Here is a 24,751-nt window from a genome sequence, read left to right as displayed (position 1 = left end):
TGGGAAATGAAAATGTTTCTTGCCAAAATTCATGAAGAAGTAGGAGGTGAGGTGTGGAAATCAGAATTAGGCCCTTGGGGCTTTTGGTCAGTGTATGGTGTGCTCTCCAGCACAAATCTGCATAACAGAATGAAGAGAAGGAATTTCCTCATTAATTCATGTGACAAGGAAGTGAAACAAACCACACAGCTTGTACTACAGAGTTTTTATTGCTTCATAAATTTTATTGAGATAGAAATTACCCAGTTTGCTCTGTTTTAAACAGAATCAGTTTGTGTTTATTGACACAGAGGAAGCTCATCTGTGTTTGAGAATATATCTGTTTTCTGTTAGAAAAGACTCAGTTTCAGAGAATTTTTTAATGGTATAATGTATTAACTTGACACACCATGCTTAAGAATCTGTAGTTTGGGATTTTTAATTTAACAACAACAGTTTCTTCTACCTGACTGGTTTTATGATAAGCAGTGAAGAATCATGAAAGAGAATTATAAGAATGCCACTCTGAGCTGGAACAGCTGTGCCAAAGTCAAAAAATATTTATCTGCTTTTCCAGAAAATGTTCAGTGCTGCATCCACATTAGGTCTCCTGCCATGTTTATCGAAGCATTTGAACTATGTTTTCCTGCTCATTTAGGCAGGACTATTTAGTCATGGGCATCTTATGTAGTGGCAGTCATGTTCAGGATTGTCTTTAATTTAAGCTGTATTATTCAGAGTTTTAAGCTGCTCTAGTACATGCAGAACTTACACAGCTTTGAGTGCTTCAATACAGATATGTCCATATTTGAAATGGAAGCTTAATAATCTGTGACTATCTGAAAAATGAAAATGTATAGGCAGAGCCCTTGAAACGTCACCCATCCTTTTTCTCTTATTTTTACAATAATGATTGTACAAGATGGGATTTGCATCTCTGAGCAATGAGTTAAATACTTCCAAATCTCCTTGAAATCAATCTTGTGTGTTAATGCATGCAGATTGAAAACCATGACTTTGAGATTTACGTTCTGTGAATAAAATTTACGTTCCCTGAAAAGCAAAGAAGGCTGTCATTTCATGCTTCCTAACCTTCATTGTCTATTTTACTTCAGCAGAAACACTGTGCGCCTGCGCAGTCTTGAAGAACAGCTTTCTGCTCTGTCGATTTTTGTTTTATAAAAGCCCTGTTTTCTTTATTGCATTTACCTATTACATGTGCAAAATTTATTTAAGCTATGACAAATTTCTCTTTTGGGCCCAGAGTCCAAAGGAACAGTCATCAGATTGTTGGTAAAAGATTTGTTGGCTATGATTGTTCATTAAATGGTAAGGGTTTGTGGGTGAGGTTAGCTGTCTAAAGCTGCTCTGAGTAGGCAGGTTATGGGCTGTACTTAGTGAATATACATCATCAGGGAGATAAATATGCTTCAGTAGCCTTTTGTTTTGTTCAGCTAAAATGCGTGTTGATTCTGGAAAGCTCAGCAAAATCACTGTCATTTTTCTAAATTAGATATCATTCAGAGTACCCATGAAAAACGGCATTTAGGTTAAATATAGCAGGATTACTTGTCTTCTTTCTAAGTTGACGAGAATAGTGTTACATTTATTTCCCTTAAAAAAATGCTCAAGCTGAACACAGTGCCTGGGAGTAAGAGCTAATTGACAGCACTGTAAACAGGAATCCTTGCACACTACAAGTCCTATACAGTCCCAGGTGCTGCAGTGCTTACCTTTTCACACTTCTTGACTGTTTCTTTTCAGTCATATTTTATGACCCTATAGGGACAAGAAATTTAATGCTGGTGCTAGTTAAAATAAAGGAAATAAAAGAACATTCATAAAGATAAAAACTTGAGTTACTAATACTGTGACTGTTTGATCTACAGTGTCTACATAAATAAATTGAAAGGCCCGTTGTATTTTTGCTTATGATTATGCTGTTCCAGCACCACCAGTGCTTACTGCTCTGTTTATTCAGATGTCCACCAAAATAACTGAAACTTCATCTTCACCACAATCTGAAAGCAAGCTATTTGATGGACTATGAATTATAAGTTCTTCTCATTCTTCAGGGTGCAAGTATGCTTTCAGTTGAAAGCCAGGGAAGGAAGGGAATACATCTGAAACAAGCTTTTAGTCTGCATTTGATCTCCTCTGGTTTTGTATGAAAAGCTGCATTGGACTGAATGACAGCTGAAAAGGCAAGCTGCTGTGTCAGAGGATTTAGCAGAAGGAAACTGCTGTTCTTTCAGCCAGCACCTTCCCAGAAAGCTCTCTGGGTCTTATACCAGTTCAGTGCACTTGTGAAGTTGGAGCACTAAAACTATGTGGATGAAACAGTTTAATTGCAAATATGTCTCACTGCCTTAGTACTGCTATTCAGGTTTAACAAATTAAATAAGTTCTTCACTTACGGCAATTTCTTGTCTGTTATTTAAAATGAGATGATTCTTCATAAAAGTTGAAGTTACAATGGCAGATTCATTTAAGACTATAGCTAAATTAATTTAAAAATACCCACTCCCCCCCCCCCAAAAAAAAAAAAAACAAACCAAAAAACCAAGAAAAACCAAACAAAAGCCCCCCATAAAAGGCCCAAAAAGACAAGGAAGACTTGGGTGACTGCAGAATCTAGTCATGTTACACAACTGTTGAAATTCTTACACAAAAAAGGGTTTTTGTGTGTCTGGGGTCAACACCTGTTGGTGGGATTAAGATTTATGCATGCAGCTGAAATCAGAGTTGTTTCAAATTAATAGTAATGAAGGGCAAATGTTTTCTAAGACAAGTCAGTGTTCTTCTGTGTCACACATGCAGAAGTTCCACTTAAATGATCTTCAGACCTCAGAACAGCACTAGGAAAAAATAATGACATCATGTTCTGAAAGTGATTTTCCATTTTGAGCCCAATGTGATATTGATCTTGAAATACTATAGGGTGACTAAATTAGAAAATACCCATTTGTCCACAGTTAGCATGGCACAATTGCACTAGGGATATTTTTAATTAAATCTGTTTTGGGCACTGGTTTTCTAATACACAAGCTGTATTATGGTGCATGGCAACATACATATAACAGTTCTGTGCGACTGAAAGCTTAACCTTTTTGGTGTGGGTAAAATTATCTTCCAAAATCTTTCTTACTATGTAAAGATAACAGTTCTGTCCGTTTTGGTGTTACACCTCTCTTTCACATAAGTCTGAGTCTAAGGACTGATCTTTGTTTCCTATGATTATTAGCAATTAGGAATGTGTTGCTTTCAAGGAAAAGGCTTTGGGGCCATTGTTGTTCAGCTCAGAGTCAATAAAATCTGAGCTGCTCATAATAGCCTTCCTTTCTCATTCAAGCCTTGGACTTGCTCTAACTTCATCAGAGCAGAGGAAGAAAAGAATAATGTGAACAATAGGAGCCCTGGAGTTTGACTGGGGCCTAATGTGAGGAGGCTGTAAAAGCTGTCAGGGAGCTTGATTGATTGGCTCTTGGGCTGGAGTCCTCAGTGCAAAGCAATAATGTTCCTGCCTCTTGTGAGAGGGCTGGATGTGTCACCTGGGGTCAGAGCTTATCAGCTTCAGGGGCCAACATTTCAGATGAGGCCAAAGTGTAGTCAATAATTTATACAGAAATTTGTGTCTAGCTTCTGGAGTAAAGCAAGCTTTATCATGAAACTGTTTGTCTGACCAAAGAAATAATTAAGTAATGTCTGAAAGTTCAGTCTTTTTTTTTTTCCCTTAATGACATGGGAAAACAGTCTCCCACTATAGAAATACGTGTTTCTATAATTATGCTGGCTGTACTTTTGATGCGGGAGAGCATGCCTATGATAATCATTTTAGGGATGTTACACTGCCAAAAGAAACATAGAGATTTTTAGCTGATTATATTAGGTTTCCTAGCATCCTGAGTGTTTGACTACATTTTATGCAACACTGAGCTGTCTTCAGTCTCTAAATAGTTTTGTTTCTAAACCTATGAGGGTCAAAGGTTGATCAGGTCCAGTGCATGAAAAAGCCAAGAGAAGCTGTAGCAGAGGCATAGATCACAGCAGGCCTGGGTAAACTAGCCAGGCTGCTATTAATAAGTGGAGAAATTGGGACATCATGCACAAAGGGTACTTACAGGAAAATTGTCCAACCAGTTGCTGGCAAGAGAAGGAAAGTCTCACAGAAGGTATTTTGCTGGTAGCTCTTGCCTTTGTGTTGCATCAGTATTGTTGAGCACCTGGAGTAAGCCAGCTGGTTAACTAGATGTTTTACTAGTTTACCTACTTTGAAGACAATTTAAAACATAGGAAAGAAAATATAGTGAACTTCTCTGCAGAATTTTGACAGCATTGAAGTAAATTAGCTGACAAGTAGCTCACTTTTGTTCTGTCCCAGCAAAATGACCACTTCAGTAGATGCTAACAAAAGCCCTTTTACCTTACTTCTTCTCAAGGAGAACACTATTAGTCACAGTTCATTAGGCTTGTTTACAAAACTGAACTGATGCCTTAAGTGGGTAACTGAAACACTTTTGACTGCTTGAGGCATCTTTCCTCCACAAAACTGAAAGAATTTTATAATGGGAAGGATAGCACTGCCTACTATTTTTCAAAGAAAATAACTAGTCTGTGGTGTAAGAACTGCAAAGATTATGTAGCATATAGCTTTGGCAATGTATAATATTTGTTTTGTGGTTTTCAAATCTAGAAGGTGAAGTTTCAAGCATAGTTTGGCTTATAATCAGTTAGCTGTAGTAAAAAAAGACCTTAAAATTAGGCTACACGAAATTCTAAACCTAAGCAATTATGTAGGAAGAAGAGGCCCAGATTTGTAAGGTTCTTGATCTGCTTTTTTTAGACAGAGGAAAAATGGGAATGTTGGGCCTGGCCACACTAAATTGATTCCTTTTTGGTGCATGAGTGGAAAAGGTTTAGAAGAATGAAAATTCATCATTCACACTTGGAGTTTTCATAGGATTCCTGTGTACACTCAGTGCTTGACTATACACCATTTTCATCTGAATGTACTTTGCCATGAGGTTTCTTGGTGGCATATTACTGTATTAGGATCTTAACTAGAGTTTATATCCCTAAATATAATGCGTCCCTGTGAGTCCCACAAACTAAAAGAAAGAAGAGCTTTTCTCTCCTATTAGCTATTGCAAGAAAACCTGAGGGAGTTCTGCAGAAGAAATCCTAGATGTTTTTATTTCCCTCCCCTTTGTCTTGGATGTGTCCATCTTAGATGTTTACTTACCCTTTTCCCAGGCTGAAGACAATGAAGTCTTCATGAAATCAGTGAAGCTTAATGCAAAGAGAGAGAAAGAGAAAGATGTAAAATGCAGTTCAGTAAATTTCAATGTTTTCAGCCACTGCTTTAAATTGCTGTTTTAAATTCTAGTGAGGGGAATAATAGAGAAGTTATCATGTCTACTAACTGCAGTTGGCCTTTGTAAAGAATGACTTGTTAGGAGGCTTTACAATTTACTGAGGCCCACATCTGGCTGCTATAGGAGTGTGTTGTCTCTTGGGCCTGGAAGCTAGAGATGAAAAGGATCCAAAGCTGGCACGAAAGCAAATAAATGCTTTGACTTTAAATAAAGCATCATAATTTATAAGGGGCTCTGCTTCTCAGTCCCAGTGAGGTACATGGATCAGCAGCAGCTCTTTGAGGTTGAGTAGAATTGTCTGCCTGGCTCGACTGCAATTCTGGTATCTGCAGTCTGCAGATGTGGAAGAATTTTCATGGTTTGGGATTGGAATTGTTTCTTTATTCATGTAGTTTCTTTTCCATAAATTGTCTCTCTTCTGTCTTCCGTGTCTTTATGTTTCATTAGCTACTCTACTGTTTGATAAATAATTGTACCAGTGTTTGCACCTGGCAGCTCTTTATCATGATGTATAGCACTGGGAAACAAATCACCAAAGACACCTGAAGGTTTATAGGTGCATTTTCTCATTTGTTACTTGCTCATCAAGTTCCTACAGTAGCTGAGTTCAGATCTGGGAGACAAACTTCTATTGAGATGCCCTACTACATGCCTTAGGAAGAAAAAAAATATATCTGAGCTCTTTAAGAGGTTTTGGGGGTTTTGTCAGGCTTTTTTTATAGATACATACACACATGCATACACGCATAAATTTATACCAGCTTCCTCATTTCTGCAGCTGTTTCTCAACAGTCTGCTGATGAAAACAGTATTTCTGTGGTCTGGCATCTGAGAAGAAGAATAGAAATGAGGCAGATAATTCTTAAAAGGAACTCCTGAATGCTTGTCTGGGTGAGAAAAAATTGTTTTGGTTTTCCCTTTTCTTGGCCCTACTTCTTGTGTTGAAACAGCAGCTCTTTCCCCCAAACTCCAGACTTCTTTTACTTTGCTATTTACTTGCTTTTAAAGGAGAAAGAGATTGGGAGAGAAGTAAGTAGCTGAAGAGTTCCTGTAATTAATATAAAGTGCAGGAAGCAAGTGCGACAGATTAGTTGAAAAGCCCTGTGTTCTGTTGCTTATCTCAAGTGACATATGGTCCTGGAGTGTAAGCAAAGGCAGTGGATTGTGGGGCTTCTTTTTCTTTTGCTCTACAAGAAGTCAGAAGAGTGTCCATGTGTTCAACAGGCCAGCAACATAGGAGCTGAAATAACACTCTTTGAGAAGTGAGTGGGAAACTCAGGGGATTACAGAACAGCATTTCCTTCTTCTAAAATTGAGACTGTGACTCTTTTCAATGGCAGGCTATGTGAATCACAGTTATGATTACTGAAGTAAAAAAGAAAAAAAATCTGCTAGAAACAGAATACTTTTTTTTCTGAAAAAGATATGGCTTTCTTCAGAAAACACAGATGTTAAATGATTTTCAACCTGCATTTTTAGTATCAGCTGAAATAAAGTAAGACTGCAGTTTTATTCTTCATCTGTAGTGAAACAGTGAAGTTGTTCATTTACTCTGGCCAAAGAAAAGGTAATGGCTGCGCAAAAACTAACTCTTTAGTTGTACTCCAGAGGTCAGAAGCCTATGGTTAGTTTATAATAACATTAATTGCACATTTTCTTGTAAACACTGCAGTCATGTGGTCTGACATTCAAGAGGTGTAACAGCAGTTTATCCAAAAGTTTTCCTAGTCCTGCCAAATTCTAATCACTTTGATATAAATCTGGCAGGAGAAAATTATGTGGATTGCTGGGGCTTCATACTTTTCAAAATCACCACTCTAAGTAGCTCATATTTTAGTAGAACTATTTAGTTGTGGATAAATCAACTAGCCATTTGGGACCCAATCTGATGTAATTTCTGGGCTATTACGCAGTTTTCATTGAGTCTTTTATTGGTCGTTTAATGAGTGTGAAATTTAGCCTTATATTTGATTAGGACCATTCATATTTCTTTCAGCTCTCCGTTTGCATTTAGGTCTTGGTCACTGGTTATTTGTTAGGCAGACCAGCTTTATAGAAGAAGTATATGTACTGAAAAAAATAGTAAGTTATCATTAGAACTAATAAGTGACATGAGCTCTTTGATTAGATGCTGTCCTATCTTCCAGAACCAACCTGCCCCCAGCATTTCAGTCATGGCTTTGTCAAAGGGAGCTATCATTTCAGCTAACCTCAGCTACATGTCTTCCTAACTTGCTGCGGTTTTCTTGTACTAAAGCTGGAAAAGGGCAGTGTTGCTAGGGAGGCAGGAAAAGAAATGAAACCTGAGCTTCTTTTAGCTGACTGTTCAACTGAATATTGACCAGCTGTCTTCATGAGAAAGAAATAGATGGTGGTGGATAAGCTAGAGTCTAGTTTTCCAAGAAGTTCAATGATTTTCCCAAATCAATACAGCCCATCAGGCTTCAGAACAAAGGATGCAGGAGACATGACAGTGATGGAAGTAGCATGTGTTCTTTTGTGTATTAAGCACATGAGCTCATGGGGAAACAGGATTTCTTCAGTTATTGCAGTGTTTATTCTTTTATATGCACTGGAATAAACTTCTAGATTAAGAAAATCTATTACAGTAATTATTAGGTGGGATTAAAAAGTTGTCTGCTTGATGGCCCAGCTCCATGTTTCCAAGAGCTACTCCTCACTGTATAATTACTGCTTCTCTTTTGGATGCAAATGGGATTATGTCATGCTAGTTCAAGGGAATAGGTTCTATAAAACAGCTATTTTTAAACTAAGGTGGTAGTTCCTATTTTCAGTATTACCTTTATTTTACCAGTGACTTCATAATGAAAAGAAGGGGTATGACATTCAAATAAAGTATCCATGAAATTTAGGTTGTCATTACCCAGAACTTACTGGAAATCACACAGATGTGATCTTACTCTGTTAGGCTGCTGCAGAAACTACAGCAGTTTGTAGCCCAGCTTTAGCCACCAGCAGAGCAACATTAACTAAAATAGCCGGGTTTTGCCACTCAGCCCCATATAACTTTTAAACTTGCTATGCTTTCATAAAGTACAGAATGCAGAATTAACACCATAGCTAAGATACACAATGGTTTATGACTATACCAGCAGTATTTAATTATGCTTCTTTTCCTTGATGTTATCCAATCTTCTTATCTTCATTGCCGTACAGTATTTGTTCAGATAAAGTCCAGTGCCCAGGATGACTAATTGCAGATCTGTGCTCCAGATGGTCTGATTACAGGATGTGGTTAAAGTGACTTTTTAAACATTCTCTGCTGCAGCAGCAATACGGCTCTTGGAGAAAAAAAACGAAACAAAACAAAAAAACACAACAACAACAACAAAAAACAAAGAAACAAACAAAAAAAACCCCAACAACCCACCAGTCTTGCGTTTTCAGGCCACCTGACAGTCATTACATTCTCAGTCTGGCTGATGTTGATGCCTGTTACATGTGCACCTGCTGTAGATGTAGTTCAGTTCTTGTGCCATGCTAGACAGAGAGTGTGATTAAAGTAGTAAATAAACTGTATGTCTTCCAGATCAGCATTCACTGTATAAGATCTGACTTCATATATATAGAGTGTTTACTGTTAATTTTAGATTACTTTCTGGATGGAAGCAATCAAGGAGAAATAAGCCATTTGCATTGCAAGTCTGATATAAAAATTGTTCGTGTTTTTTATGCCTGGATGAATTGCAGGTGTATATGTGGATGAGAGATTGATGATGATGTGGTGGATATGGTGGTTGTGAGGCAAATGAGTTGTACTGCTGTTACTAAACCAGTGTCAACAAAAAAGCTTGAGATAATCCTAAGAATATGGATTTTCATCTTGCAGCTTTTTGCGCTTCATCTATTTTAGCTATTGTTCGAAAGCGATGTCAAATAGATACATGCGGGACCAAAAAATTTCAGTGACAGATGTAGAAAACATGTTTATTCAGTGGTGGTGGTGGTATACTCACTGATGACAGATATGCCATGGTTTGGCTATCCCAGGCATGTGTGTATTATTTGTACTTGGCATGGCAGGAACAAAAGGCAAATCAAATTTGACTTGCAAACAGATTCGTGGATTCACTAATCATAAAGATACAAGGAATTGATTATGCTGTAGTGTTACATCAAGTAATGATGTGATGCTTTTCTATACCAAGGATTGCATCTCAACCTTGAAGAACAGTGCCACAGAGATTGTTGCTACAATAATTTATCATAGTAACCTTTTAAAGAAGTAATCTTACTACAAAGTGTAGTACATTTTATAGAGATCTTCATCTGACATCAGCAAAAGTTGTATTAAAATGATAGTCAAGATAGTAAAGTTAGTAGGTAGAGGTGTTAATTTTGGGATTTTGACCACAGAGGAATACACTTAAGTTTAAACATAAGTGACTTGTGAGACTTCCAAAATATACATGACTTTTTAAACATACATGACTTTTGATGACTGACAAGTAGACAAATCATTCCTAGGTTTGAAAGATCATTTAAATATTCTTCATCAGTTCAGTTACAGAAGTGATCAGAAAGACTTTGTGCAGACTTAGTTTCTCCAGAATTTTACAGATACTTTTGGCCAGATTCTCTACTAAGAGCAGAGGGAGCAGCTCCTTTTACAGAAATGAAGACTTACCCACTCAGATTACTGGTCTGCTGAGTTCCCTGGTAAAATTATCAGTTTGCACTAAATCAGGATTTTGTAGCATTTGCTGTGATCTGAACACAAAAGCAGCCTATGCTGTAAAAATTAAGTCAGGCTTTCCCATCTGATTAATTAAGTACCATCTACTTGTATTGGAATTTGAACATGTTTGGTTTCTAAAGTCAGTATTTTTAAAAGCTGGGGCCACGTTTAAGGTAGTGATGTGGTAATTTGATTTCTCACCTCATGATCTCATTTTCAACGTTGTGAATACAAGCATAAAAATTCCTGGCTTATGTTCATTGCAGAAAACAGAGTTAAGAAAACAAAGAGATTAGTATCTGTTTTAGACTAGGTACTTCAGGGGTTTTTTGTCGTTAAATGGAGGAACATCTGCAAGAGTATAGATGTGTCTGCTAAACATGCAGGGCCAGAGTAGTCCATATGAACAACACCTTTACTTGATACTGAAAATGTCTTTGATTGTGATATTTATATGTCAAAATAGCACATCTGCATTTCTTAGCAGCAAGTTTAGTTGTTTCCAATTTGTGATGACATACTTCATTTTATGAGACATAGTTAATAGTAAATAGCAGATTTTGGTTCTGGTCTTTATTATACAGTGCTGAAAAGGAGGAAGAAGGGACAGGGGAAGAAGAGATACATTATATCCACAGAATTCATAATAAGTGAGGTTTTTTCTGTGGGTTTTTGAAATTATTTTCTTACATACTGCTTTTGTGACATGTCACCTTTCATTCCATAATAAAATCCAAGTACAAATTGTCACAGTTGTTTTGTACATATTACCTATCAGAAGTGCTTATGTAAAATGGTTTCGTGCTCGTATAGGCATGCACTAGTTTTTCCTGCCTGAAAATTTTTTACCATTAACATTGTGGTAGTGATTGTGATAAGTAAAGAAAAAGAGCTCATAATGATACATATACTGTGAAGGAAAACCGCAAAAATATAAAATCTCGTCTTGTTCCTAGAAGGCTGAAAACATTCAATGTTAAAGAAGAAGCTTCTATGGACTGGCGGGCACCAGATGACATTCTGGCTGTACCACTGACATACATTAATGCTTTTGGGTATGATGCTGCCTTGGCTAGTAATGAATTTCGGCAAAAAAACTACAGTAGCTGAGCTGTAAAACTTCTGGGTAACATGACCCCATTTTCTTACATTATAACACCATATTGTAATTCCCACATATAAAACATTCTTTACTTACTGTGTCTATTCTTTAATGATAAAGAGTAGCATGGGTAGTAACTTCAGAACTTTTAGTTTTCATATTATTGTTTGCTTTAATGTAGGACATGACACTGAAGACTGCAGAAAGTATTGCTAATTTCGGGTATACTGTAACTGTGAATATACATAGTTTGCAAATAGAATGATCAACCAAATTAAACCAAGAAATTCATGTCCATATTTTAGGGAGATAAATTTTTCTCTACCACATTCAGTTCTTGTGAACTGTACTCTGGTAATTGGTCAAACTCTTTAAGATTATGTCTTTAGTTGCTCAAAGAAGCATTTGTGTGTAGTATAATATTCACTGTTGTTTGATCCAACCACACAAGAACAGAATTAGATATTTGGCTAACTTTCCTCCTGAAACTTAGAGAATCTTAGAGTCCAAATACCCTCAGGTACATTTCATTACAAGTACCTGAATTTTTTCCCATTCTTCAGTAATGGGTATTAAAAAGTTTAGCCTCTTGGGCTTTTAAGGTGAGAATGCATCTCTCTGTTCAGATAGTATGAAACCTGTAGGTTCCTCAGACCATCTTTGCATTTTCTCTCTTGTTCAGGCAATGTTAAGTAAATTATTGCTACATGATATGCAGTCTAATGTAATAGGAAGAATCATTACAGGGACTTCTTACAATTTTACAGAGCCCCTGAGAGGTTTGGTCCTGTGTGTGATGTGTTCCTTCACAAAGATGGAGGGTGTCCTTGGGCACACGGGTGCACAGAGAGGAGCTGGGATTACCCAGAGAAGGGTTAGTGCCTCCCTGAGTTTATAACCAGTGTGCTCAGAGTGATTCTGGGAGGTGAGCTGGACACTGCTCTAGCATTGCCTCTGGGGCTGAGCAGGCTCAGCAGAGGTTCTTGGTTTGAGCTTGTATGCTGTGCCAGGACAAACAGTACACCCTGATTTAGAAGAACAATCCTTTCTCTTCAGCATTGCATCAAGTACATTGTGTGGATTACCAGCTCAGTCATCTCCATTCTCATCTTCTGGTGAAAGAAGTAAGCCTTCACCAGTTGCCCATTTCCTTAGATCAGTCCTACCTCCCATGTTACTTATATTCTCCTCACCCATTCCTGTGATAATCTTAGAAGAGTAGATGTAGAAGAGTAAATGAGTTATCTTCCTGCCAGTTGTGTGGAATCCTGTGTGTGGCTGGGCAATGTGGTGCCCATTAGGGTAAGGAAGTGTATTCCTTGCCGCAGCTACTCTAACACAGCGTAGAGATTAATATTCTCTCCTACTTGCACAGCAGTAGCAAGCCTCTGCTAAGCCTAACAAATTTAATGAGATGCTATATGTACCAGACTTTAAGGGAGGAATTTACTTGTGTTTGCTTTTGAAATACAGACTTTCTTACGCTGAAAGATCATTTAAATGTCATCTTAGAATTACTGAAATATGTATTGATTTCAGGGGCTTTCTTTATTTTCAGTATTCTGTGCCTTCTACCTTGACCCCCTTTCTGTCAATAGGTAACAAACTATCCCTGGGTCTGCTTTATAAATAAATTAATGAAGTGCATGTAGTGATAGGCAAGATTATGAATATCGAGGAAGATGGTGGTGTAGGTTAGAATAAACCTTAAATTATTAACCCCCCAAAAATAAACCAAAAAACCCCAAAACAAAACAGGCTAAACAAATCTACCAACCAACCCAACCCCCCCCCCCCCCCAAAAAAAAGAAGATCTGAACATCCCCACAAAAATAACAATTGCTTTTTAAAGAAATGGTAAAGGTGAACTAGCTGGTGGAGAATGAATGACAAATATAGTTCTTCTGTAATACTCCATGGGATGTCAGAGAGCTTTCTTTGTTACTTTTTGGATACTGGGCAAACAGGTATATGGGCTGCAGGGATCAACTGTGCTGCTTGCAGATATATGGGCTGCATGCCGTAATACAATTTACCAGTGGAAAATACTCATGATTTTCACTTGGACCCTTACAACATCACAGATGACAAGCTGTTAGAGTGGAAAGGCATCAAGGCTGCTAGAGAAGCACCTTTGCAATCTCTTTTCTCTAGGGTGTGAATGGCAAGTGGGAGCACAGCTTGGAGTTGCTCATTGTAAGAAATCCCACTTCCACCAACAGATGTTTCCTCTTGGATGTACTTGGTTGTTCTCCTCTTCCTCCTCCCTGGACCCCAGCACACCCAGGCTGCCTCCATGCCTAAGCAAGGGGCAACATAAAGCAGCCTTGGTGTCTTTGCAGGCTGCCTAGTTTACATAGGTCATAAAAATACAGCATGGCATTTTAACCCTGATCACAGAATCATTTAGGTTGGGAAGGATGTCTGAGATCATCAAGTCCAACCTATGGCCCAACAGCACCCTGTCAAGTAGACCATGGGACTAAATGCCACATCAAGTCTCTCCTTAAACTCCTTCACCATGGCCCTTCAAGGTACTGAAAGCCTGACTCGGACACTGGCTGGAAGTGCAGTTTGTCTTTCATGCTTCAGATGCTTCAGTTCCCCCAGTGTACAAAATTCCAGGTGCCTAATCACAATGAAAAACCATATGGGAGATAAATTCCAAATCTGTTACAGAGAATTTTCAAGGAAATCCCTTCTTCCCTGGTACTTCTGCTAACAACATTTAAAATACTTCCCTGCTGCTAAAAAGATCCCTGAGGAAATAAGCTGCTGCTTGCATGTTAACTTCACCTCAGTGCAGCAGAGAGGGATGGTTTTAGTGCAAAATTAGAAATTGCGCTGGTAAGACAAAGCAAAAAGATGGGCTGGAAATAGTCTGGCACAATGCCATAATCATACTTGTTACAGAGACACTGCGGATAGAATAAGGGAAGTGTAGAGGAAAAACAAGGCTGTCAGCTGCGAGTTGGTGTCTTCACACCTCTCATAAATTTGGAACATTTTGTATTGTGCCTTTCTTTGTTAGATAAAATGTATTTCTTATTTCAGTGTGTGTTCTAATGAGAAGAGATGTCTGGTTCAATAACACTACCTTCTCTTTATCTGTGGCAGTTAATGAATTAAAGGGGTCATTATGCTGGCTGCTCCATAAACATGATGATAAATTATGTGAAGAAGCATTTGAGGACAGCCTGAAAACATTGGAATGACATCCCCCACATTTATTTTCTTATTACTTACAATAACCTTATAATTCACAAATTTAACAGGGATAATTCAAATGAAATTCAAATTCTGCTTTAGGCAGGCAAATTTGCATTTAATAAAAGCAATTAAGTTACAGTAGGTTTTTTGAAGGATCCCTCTTCCTATATAAATATATATTGCAATTACTCCTACCTTCACTGCTATATGGTTGAAGTTTCATGTCTAGTCCCTTGCTTTCCACAGAAGCAAAAGCAAGGCAAATAATGCGTTTTTTACAGCTATATCTGCTGAACAAAACTTGCAGTGCATACGTGTGTATGTTTGTGTGTTTGGATATGAGTAATTTCAAGTAAATAGCAGCATCATTATCATATTGTTCAAAGCAAAGCAGATTATTCTTCTCAGTCACCTTCTGATTTAAACAGTGTAACTGGTGCTTAGTTTATGCTGGCTGCCTGCCAAGTGAAAGCAATTATGGGCAATAATAGCAAAATTAAGAGGTGAGTGTTGCTGTTTTACAGCAGGACATGGCAAAACCCATTTCCTTCTGTCAGCTGTATCTTGATTACACACACACACAGTCACACAGGCAGGCTGTCTTACACATACACATGCGTGCACACATTCTTGTTTTTGTCGTTTGCAGTCTTTCCTTTGGGTTTTAACTTGAGGTCACTGAAACCAGAAAAGAGGAAGAATATGGACCAGAGTGTTTGAAAGCAAGTGAGAGGAAACATCTCACTTTGTGGGGGAAGGACAGGAGAAAAGAAAAAAAAACAAAACAAAAAGCCTATCCCAGTTACTGTTCTAACTGTGACAATATTTTTGCTCACTGACAGGTGTCCTGGTGGTAAACGTTACATGGAGGAACAAAACTTACGTGGGAACACTGTTGGACTGCACAAAGCATGACTGGGCCCCTCCTAGGTAGGCAAACATTCTGAGTCTGTTTTTTCTCCACTGCATTTTAACCCCTAATCTCAGGCAAGAGGCTGTACAGAGACTAATAAAGCACAACTGCTTATAATTGAAAACATACACCAGTGAAACGAGTGAAATGTGGAGTGGAAGCTCTTCTTTATTTTACTTTTGTATTTTTGAGATGGAGGGGGAAATACATGGGATTCAGTCAGACAGTACTTAATTTCAAAATGCATTTATGCAAGTTAGCAACATTTTTTGCTCCATTGTTCTAACCAAGTAGATATGTCCTTACCATTTTTGTCCTTTTTTAATGACTTTGCCCTTGACACTGTAACATTCTCATTTGTCAGAAGGGTATCTTTCCCTTAACATGTGTGAAGGTTCTCTTACTGGACGTGGTGGTGGTTTTTGTTTTTTCAGTTCACTACTCCTGCTGATGAAATCTATTGTTTGTGCAGGTTTTGTGAATCACCAACAAGTGACCTGGAAATGCGCGGAGGACGGGGCAGGGGAAAGCGGGCAAGGTCCGCTGCAGCTGCGGCTGTTCCTGGGAATGATGCGAGTTTTGCAGAGTCCAGAGGACTTCAAAATAAAAATCGAGGCGGTGCCAATGGGAAGGGGAGGAGAGGCAGCCTTAACTCAAGTGGGCGCAGAACACCCCCAAACTGTGCCATGGATGAAGTCAAAGCCAGCCCCTCATCCACAAACAAGAGGAAAACTAAGCCTCCTATGGAGCTGGATTTGAACTCCAGTTCAGAGGACAATAAGTCTGGAAAACGCATTCGTACTAACTCTAGAAGCACTCCCACTACCCCACAGGGGAAATCTGAGACTACTTTTTTGGACCAAGGATGCTCTTCTCCAGTGCTGATTGACTGTCCTCATCCTAACTGCAACAAGAAGTACAAGCACATTAATGGATTACGTTACCATCAGGCTCATGCACACTTAGACCCAGAAAACAAACTGGAGTTTGAGCCTGACAGTGAAGACAAAATTTCAGACTGTGAGGAAGCACTGAGTAATGTGGCACTTGAATGCAGTGAGCAAAGCACAAATTTGCCAGGCTTTGATCCACTAAAAGCACCGACATCTCCTTCCTCCATTGCTACCCCAGGGACCCCCAAGGGAAAGCGGGAACTGACCAGCAATGGCTCTGGTTCAGTTATCAGTTCCAAAACTGGCAAGAATTCTGGCAAAAAGAAGGGTCTGAACAGTGAATTGAACAGCCTTCCAGTAATTTCTAACATGGCAGCCACTCTGGATAATTGCTCAGTAGCAGATGGCAATTTGCAAACCGAAATGCCGAAATTGGAGGCTGAAGGGTTAATTGACAAGAAGAGTTTGGGTGATAAAGGCAAGAAATCGAACAATTGCAAAGTGGATAAAAATCTTTCCAAGCTGAAAACAGCCAGGCCCATTGCCCCAGCGCCAGCCCCAACTCCTCCCCAGTTAATAGCTATACCTACTACAGCCTTTACAACCACCACTACAGGGACAATTCCAGGATTGCCCTCTCTAACAACTACTATTGTTCAGGCTACACCAAAGAGCCCTCCACTGAAACCCATTCAACCAAAGCCCACAATTATGGGAGAGCCAAGCACTGTAAACCCAGCTCTCACATCACTCAAAGACAAAAAGAAAAAGGAGAAGCGAAAGCTGAAGGACAAAGAAAGCAAAGAGACGGGCAGCCCCAAGATGGATTCTAAGCTGGGGAAGCTGGAGGATTCAAAAGGGTCTGGAAAAGATTTATCTGGACATTTTTTAAAGGACCATCTCAACAAGAATGAAGTGCTAGCTAATGGACTGTCAGAGTCTCAAGAGAGCAGGATGGCAAGCATTAAGGCTGAAGCTGATAAAGTTTACACATTCACAGACAATGCGCCCAGCCCTTCCATAGGGAGTGCCTCCAGGATGGAATGCAGCACTTTGGTGAATGGACAATCTGCCATGGCCCCACTGCATGTGTTGACGCAGAATGGCGCAGACAGCACGGCTGCTAAAACCAACAGCCCTGCTTACTCAGATATTTCTGATGCAGCTGATGATGGTGGCTCTGACAGCAGGTCAGAGGGCATGAGGTCAAAGGCCAGCTCTCCATCAGATATTATTTCTAATAAAGATGGTGTTGTAAAAGGACATTCTTCGACCACAGCACAATCAGCTCAAGCAAAAGAGTCTCATTCTCCCTATTACCATGGCTACGATCCTTACTATTCCCCAAGTTACTTGCACTCTGGACAGGTCAGTGCCCCAGCAGCTGGGAACAGCAGTACCCCACAGGGGCTGAAGATTAAAAAAGAGGCTGAGGAAGATGCTGAAAAGAAAGAGAAGGCAGAATTGTCAGATGCCAAGAAAAGCGAAAGCACTTCCTCTAATTTGCAGCCGCAGCATCAGTCAGTAATAACTCAAAGACACCCTGCACTTGCTCAGTCACTTTATTATGGACAGTATGCCTATGGGCTCTATATGGACCAAAAGTCCTTAATGGCCTCCAACCCTGCTTACAGGCAGCAGTATGAAAAATACTATGAGGACCAGAGACTAGCAGAACAGAAAATGGCACAAAGTGGCAGGGACTGTGAAAGGAAGAATGACCCCCCCTTGAAGGAGATTGGGAAGGATGACAACAAGCAGAAGAATATTCCATCTGCCACTATTTCAAAGGCCCCTTCAACTCCAGAGTCCAGCAAAAATAACACTAAAATAGGGTCATCAGTTCCTAACAAAGGTGAGGAGACAAGCAAATCACAGATCCTTTCCAATCACCAGCAGCAGCTTCAGTCTGACACTTTCAAAGCCAAACAAATGGAAAACCACCAGCTTATAAAGGAGGCTGTGGAGATGAAATCTGTTATGGACTCAATGAAGCAAACAGGAGTAGATCCAACCACAAGATTTAAACAGGTGAGATCAGAGGAGATGGAACAAGAGTGTCTTGGTTTATCTTTTAAGTTGTGAAATTTTCTTTCTGATTCTGCTATGTTCTTCTACCTCTGCAGCCAAACAAGCTCCACCATCCTTTTTTCATGCTGGATGGAATTGTAGTCTGTGATCACACCAATAAACCTTCCAGATGAGCTGTTTGAAAAGAACAAAAAAATAAATTAAAAAGTCTAGTAAGGTGGTGATAGAGCACAGGCTTAAGACCTGAACAGACTATTTAAAATTACATGCATGAATAAAATAGAATTAGATTTCTCTTTTCGATGTAAATTCTAAACAGTTTGCCTAGTTCAGAAATGAGAAATTTCAAGCAAAATAAGCAGCTTTCATTGTGAGAGGACTTAAAGTAGATTTGTAACATGGTTTGAAGTGTTTCTTTTTTTTTAAATGACTGTTGGCATTTACTAAAGATGGGTGAGCTGGTTCTTTGAAGAGTTGGCTTAAAGCACAGCTCTTTATCTTAACCCAGGGTGACCTTTCTGAAGCAGTTAAGTTCCCCTTCTCTCCTCAACCAACCTCAAGCCCCTACAGACCTACACAATGGATGAAATCCTCTCTCCATTGAAGTCAGTGATAGTTTTGCCATTGACTTCAGTGGAACCAGAATTTTATCCAGTGGCTTCATGCTGACCCTCGTAGATGTCACATTGCCTTCATTTGAGGCAATGTGACTGTCTCCGTGCTCTGAACTGGAGCCTCAATGCTTGATGCTTTCATGTTCTGGTGTATGGTACATCCCAGACTTCACCCTTACAGGCTGTCTTTCAAGGTACAGTGGGATCAGGGGAGTGGGAGTAGAGAGCTCTAAAGGAAGTGGGATGGTACAGCCCTAAGTAGGAGAAGATTTCTGCTGATTCAAGTGAGTATTTGAACCAGACTGTCCAATCGTTTAGTTGCGTGCTTTTATTTCTGTGGCATGTGCCATAAGTATATGTCACTTGGGGAAAATGTTGACAGTTAGCTCTTGCATATCCTGTATTAGAAAAAGAAGTCTTCCTATTGCTTTTCCACACTGATTTGGTGTGGTGGTGCAAAGAACTCCCCTCTCTAGTTGTGAAACATGTTTATAAACTGGTCTGTGATTATGTAAAAATGTATTTGCAGTGCCCAGTACATGTTCTTTAAACTATGTGAACTTGGTCCAATTAACACTTGTCCCTCTGTAACTTTACAAACTTAAAATAAGATTGTCAGCTGAAAGTCTGCTTTAATGTTTGATTTCCACTGATTCCTGGATGTTTGTAATACCAGAGGCAGCATTAGAATCAGCCAGCTAGATCAGCTTTTCATGTGCATTGTTCCAGGTATTCTAAGTGCTCTGGCATATCATTATCCAGCTCTAATTTTGTGGTTCACAGATACTTTTTGCTCTCTTGTGGGAAAAATCTCTCTGTGGGCTTTAATTAAAATGTTCCATGAATAACATGGTCTCAGAACTTCATTACATTGCACATGTATTTCATGATTAAACTAGTTAAAAGCATGAAGAAGGATATAAGATGAAGCAATTGAATTAAATTTTGATAATAGACTCTTGCTCCTTCATGGGAATATTGGTTTGACTTAGAGCTCGAGGCACTCTGTGGCAAGCAAACCTCTCCTCTATGTAATGGGGATATGGTATTAAAACAGCTATTAAAAACACATTAACTGAAATGTGGGAAATATCAATAACAAACTTAGTTCTACGTCTAAGTTCAGAACAATTTTTTTCTCCTGTGTGTTAGGATCCAGATTCACGAACGTGGCATCATTATGTCTACCAGCCCAAATACCTTGAGCAGCAAAAATCAGAAGAACTTGATCGTGAGAAAAAGTTAAAAGAAGACAGTCCTAGAAAAACACCTAACAAGGAAAGTTCCCTGCCTAACCTTCCTGTCTCATTAGCAAGCATTAAAGAGGAGCCTAAGGAGGTCAAGCGTTCTGATTCTCAATCAGTGGATGAGAGCAAGATAAAAAACGATGATCAAAAGACTCCTGTAAATTGGAAGGACTCTCGGGGTGCTAGAGTAGCAGTTTCCTCACCAATGAGCCAGCATCAGTCATACATCCAGTACTTGCATGCTTATCCGTATCCGCAGATGTACGATCCCAACCATCCAGCCTATCGCGCAGTCTCTCCTGTCCTAATGCACAGCTATCCTGGTATGTATTCCAAAACCTGCCTTGTGTGGTAAGCTAAGATTTGCATACTCAGGTTCAGTAGAGCCTGTGTTTTAATATTTCTGTTATTAGCTAGGCTAAATTAGAAGCTTCATGGGTGACATTGTGTTGCTCATGCTTCCACAGGGGGAAGTTCTGTAGATGAAACTGATTAAATACAAGATGTTCCTTTTATGGACTCTCAAGTTTCTCAACACTTGGCAGTCTGCTGTTGCTGCTAGACTGACAGATAGTTTATTGCCTATAAAAATATTCTAAGCACTTACTGTCAGAACCATTATAGTTACTATTCCTTTTACTTAAAGAGGACCCATAAATGTCTGAAATGGCTATCAACTCAATCCTCTTTATAACCTCCATTCATCAGGGTAAATTAGGTGGTGAAATTGAAGAGCACTGTGCCATTTGGTAGTCATGTAATCTACTTTTGATGTAATTCTCAGTTCTGACATTGTCTCCTCCTACCTTGATATAATCAAAATGTAAAAACAGTAACTTGATGTGGTATTTATTGTTTACCTGCAGGGGCCTATCTCTCTCCAGGATTTCATTATCCAGTTTATGGAAAGATGTCAGGGAGAGAAGAGGCAGAGAAGGTCAATACCAGCCCAAGCATCAATGCAAAATCAACCACTGAGTCCAAAGCACTGGATTTGCTCCAGCAGCATGCCAACCAGTACCGCAGCAAGTCACCTGTTGTAAGGCATCATCTTTTCTTACTGAAGAGTGTCACATACAGGAAGGGGTAGAGGAGGAACATAATTGTGAGAAGCACACAATCTGGCATCAAGCTATGAATGCATGATTCTTCTTGATAGTACTGCTTACAGTAAAAGCAATTTATGGTCAGAATGCTTCTGTGGTATAAACTGGAAGTAACACATCTAATGCAGTTCTGTACTGAGGTTTCCTGTCTTGAATGGACTCATATAGAAATACAGATTCAGAGATACCTCCTGGTGCACATATTTTTGCAGTTAAACAGGAATCTCCTGTTTGGAAACATAATGAGAAGTTGGGCTATGGGATTTGATAATATCCCCTCCTTGTATTTGCCAAGAATCCATATCTTCCAAGTAGCTGACTACCAGCCCCCATTTCTGAAGATTTACAAACAAGATTTACAAAGTTGGAACAAATACTTTCAAATTTCACTTCCAGATGAGTTGATGCTGGTTTTATTTGTGAGCAAGTCATTGACTCTCATTCTATTTTCTGAAAGGTTTTTCTGCTATTCAGTGAAACTTGATCCCCAGAGAGTTTTAGAAGGTTGAGGATTAATTAACACCCATTTTCAGCAGCTTACCTAGGTTGTTCAGGCACTGGCAAGCCAGCTGTACTGAAGGGAGCCCAAAACTAGAAGTCACTGTGGTGTCTTCAAGATGCAGTGTGTTGACTCACAATCGTTGTGCCTTTGGAAATCTTCCGTTAATCAGAAGTATTAGCTTTAGATTAAAATCAAGTGCAAATATTCCAGTAGAGATAATTCTTCAGAAAAAGTTACCTCCTTTATTTGTATTCAAAAGGGTTTTGACAGGTGGTAGCACATGTTTTTGCTGTGATTTCATCCCTTATAAAATTCTCACATCAGTTTTCTTTCACTTTCTGTTACTAGCCTGTGGAAAAATCACCAGCTGAGCGTGAACGGGAAGCAGAGAGAGAACGAGACCGCCATTCTCCTTTCAGCCAGCGGCATCTCCACACACACCACCACACACATGTTGGAATGGGCTACCCCCTTATACCTGGGCAGTATGACCCATTTCAAGGTGAGCAGAAAGTTGTTGATGGATGGGATTAGCTTGCCTCATGGAATTGTTGCCTTGACACTGGAAATTGTGCCAACATGAAGCATTTTGAATGGAGGTCCCGTCGTCAGAACAGAAGTGCTTTACATTTAGGAAGAGGGCTTGAAGATTCCCAGTATATACTAGCAATAAATTAATAGCTTCATGCTTGAGAAATACCAAGTTTTGTTTCCAAAACTGGGTGTCAGAGCATTATTAAAGATGTACCAGTTAGGCTGTAATCCACATGAATATTTTGATTCCTCCTGCAAACTGACATTAACTGGCTGAAAGGCATTAAAATATCCAAACCAAACAATCTCTCTTTTGTATAATTAGGGTTGTGTAAGCAATGGAGGAAGTGTGGCAAAGACAAAAGCTTTTTATACTGAACAGATTTTATGTACAAGGCATTGCAGACACAGGGGTTTGTGCTTGTTATAATTTCACTGTTTGAAAGAGGCCTCTTTGTATTTTGGCAAGTGCCTTACACAAAATTGCAGTCAGGGTAAAAATCAGCACCAGTGAGATACAATTTATTTTTTCTAGGTTTTATACTAGTCTTTGAATGTCTTTTCTCTAACAGTGGGCTCTAGCTGAATTAAAAGGGGGTTTCCTCCATGCAGCAAAGTACGTGCTACCACAATTGGTGGCTAAATGACATTTCTTCTTTATGTTAACTTGGTGCCTCAGCACTTATTTTTCCTGTATAAAAGTCTTGACATTTCTCAGTGTGATTCGGTGATTCCATATGGGATGCATTTTGGGATGCATTAAGCTTGTTCAGTAGCAAAACTGTAAAAATGGTAAATTATTATGAAAGTATTGTATCCTGACCAGCTGGCATGTAGTTTCTGTAATTTGCTGTGACTTTTGAGTCTTGTTGTTTCCTGATACCTATTATTTCTACTGAGCTTCCTATTCATGAACTTTCATACTAACCACTTAGTATCACGCAGTGCAGTATTTGGAAAGGAATGCAGTAAGCAGAAATGCTGTAATTTCTTGTAGAATATCTATCAAAGACAATTCCGTTTATTACAGAAAGGTATATTGATCATACTGGACAGACTGTCTTAACAATGTTGCCTGCAATACTTGTCATTTATGTAGTGTTAACTGCCCCCCCCCCCCCGCCCCGTTTTCTGCTTGTTTTTAGAGATCCTTCCTACCATTTCTCTGACCACAAAAATCCATTACAACCAAAAGTACATCAACATTCCTTTGTTTCTTCTTTCCCTCAGGATTGACCTCTGCTGCCCTTGTTGCCACTCAGCAGGTGGCTGCACAGGCATCTGCATCTGGTATGTTTCCTGCACAAAGAAGGTAAATAGCCAATAAATTATATATTGTAGCATACAGAGGAAAAAGCAAATCAGAGATTTTTTTTAGCCTGATGGTGTGCATTTCCTTGTATGTCACAGTTTTTAAGGTTGACGAAAAACTTGGTACTTCGGGTTAATTGCAATTTTGTTCTCCTTAGAATATAATTTTGTCCTTAGTTGTGTTCTCTAATTATAATATAGGTCATTAAGAAAGAACAAGTAGTCTGTCTTCTGAAATTTTCTTCTGACACATCGTCTGTCTTCTGACATTTTAAGAATTGTTATTAAGCTAAAACAAGAGATTATGAAATATAATTTAAGATCCAAATTTTTAATAAAATTAGTTTAAAAATAATGTTTGGTTGGCTCCATGCATGACCAGAAGAACTAAGGAATTTATCTATTCTGCAAGTCTGCCTGGCTTGCTGATCTTGCTTTTAGAGAGGTTTGTTTGGGAGCCCATTAGAGATGGCTCCATATTTAAGTTGCACACCCATGTCATCTATTTATATGCCTGAAAGCCTCTCAGTTATTTGATAGGTTGTCAAGAGGAAAACTTCTGTATTATGATCATCCCATATCAAGTGAAAATTACAGAGCATCTTTTAACATTAGGGTTTCATTCATTGCTGCCATGTTAAAACTCAGAATTTAACATATTACATAGAACTATGAAGTTCCATGTTACAGGTGTCTATTTGAAAGCTGATGCTGAAACAAGCAACCATTAGCTAGAATTATTTGAGTAAGAAAGGTCTGTAGCCCTGGAAGAGCTGATGGATGATAGGGTATCAGAACCCAGAAGAAAAATCCTGGCTTACTTACAGGTTACTTCTTAGGATGCTGTTCCTGGCAGGGGAGGGATGAGAACAGGGCTTGCTGTCTTTTCTTCTTGGGTTTGAGAATACTTGTTCAGGTTTCATTTCATGATGTGTTCAAGATGTAGGAAAAAGAAATGTGAGGTAAGGATGCTGCTTACTAAAACCTTCTTCTTTCTCTTTTCAGAGAATGATGAATTTGGGGATGAACATTGTCATGTGACTGGATCACATGAGGAAGCGCTTTATTACAGACATCAGTTCCATGGTGTTAATTTGAAATGCCTTAATGGCAGGCAAAAACCAGTCATTTCATTTTTGTAAATTGCAGATTTTATCACAGAGTAACAAATGTTGCTGTAATTAGACTTCTGTTTTTATATATATATATATGCGTATATATATATATACATATAT

At 39.0% G+C, this 24,751-nt stretch overlaps 1 protein-coding gene across 1 annotated transcript in view; it reads left to right on the top strand.

Moving 5' to 3' along the window:
* ZNF608 (zinc finger protein 608) overlaps positions 1-23,521 on the top strand; it is a 74,744-nt gene extending 51,223 nt beyond the window's left edge. Inside the window, exons 3-8 of the mRNA XM_062513312.1 lie at positions 15,208-15,295; positions 15,751-18,202; positions 19,969-20,386; positions 20,930-21,102; positions 22,020-22,173; positions 23,436-23,521. Coding sequence (XP_062369296.1) covers positions 15,208-15,295; positions 15,751-18,202; positions 19,969-20,386; positions 20,930-21,102; positions 22,020-22,173; positions 23,436-23,521 — 3,371 coding nt within the window. The remainder of the gene's footprint in view (positions 1-15,207; positions 15,296-15,750; positions 18,203-19,968; positions 20,387-20,929; positions 21,103-22,019; positions 22,174-23,435) is intronic.
* The last annotated feature ends 1,230 nt before the right edge of the window (positions 23,522-24,751 follow it).

Source organism: Cinclus cinclus, chromosome Z (assembly GCF_963662255.1).
Source record: "Cinclus cinclus chromosome Z, bCinCin1.1, whole genome shotgun sequence".
In the NCBI taxonomy this organism is placed as follows: Eukaryota; Metazoa; Chordata; class Aves; order Passeriformes; family Cinclidae; genus Cinclus; species Cinclus cinclus.
The sequence above is the reverse complement of the archived record's forward strand: the minus strand, read 5'-3'. Positions and strand labels throughout refer to the sequence as shown.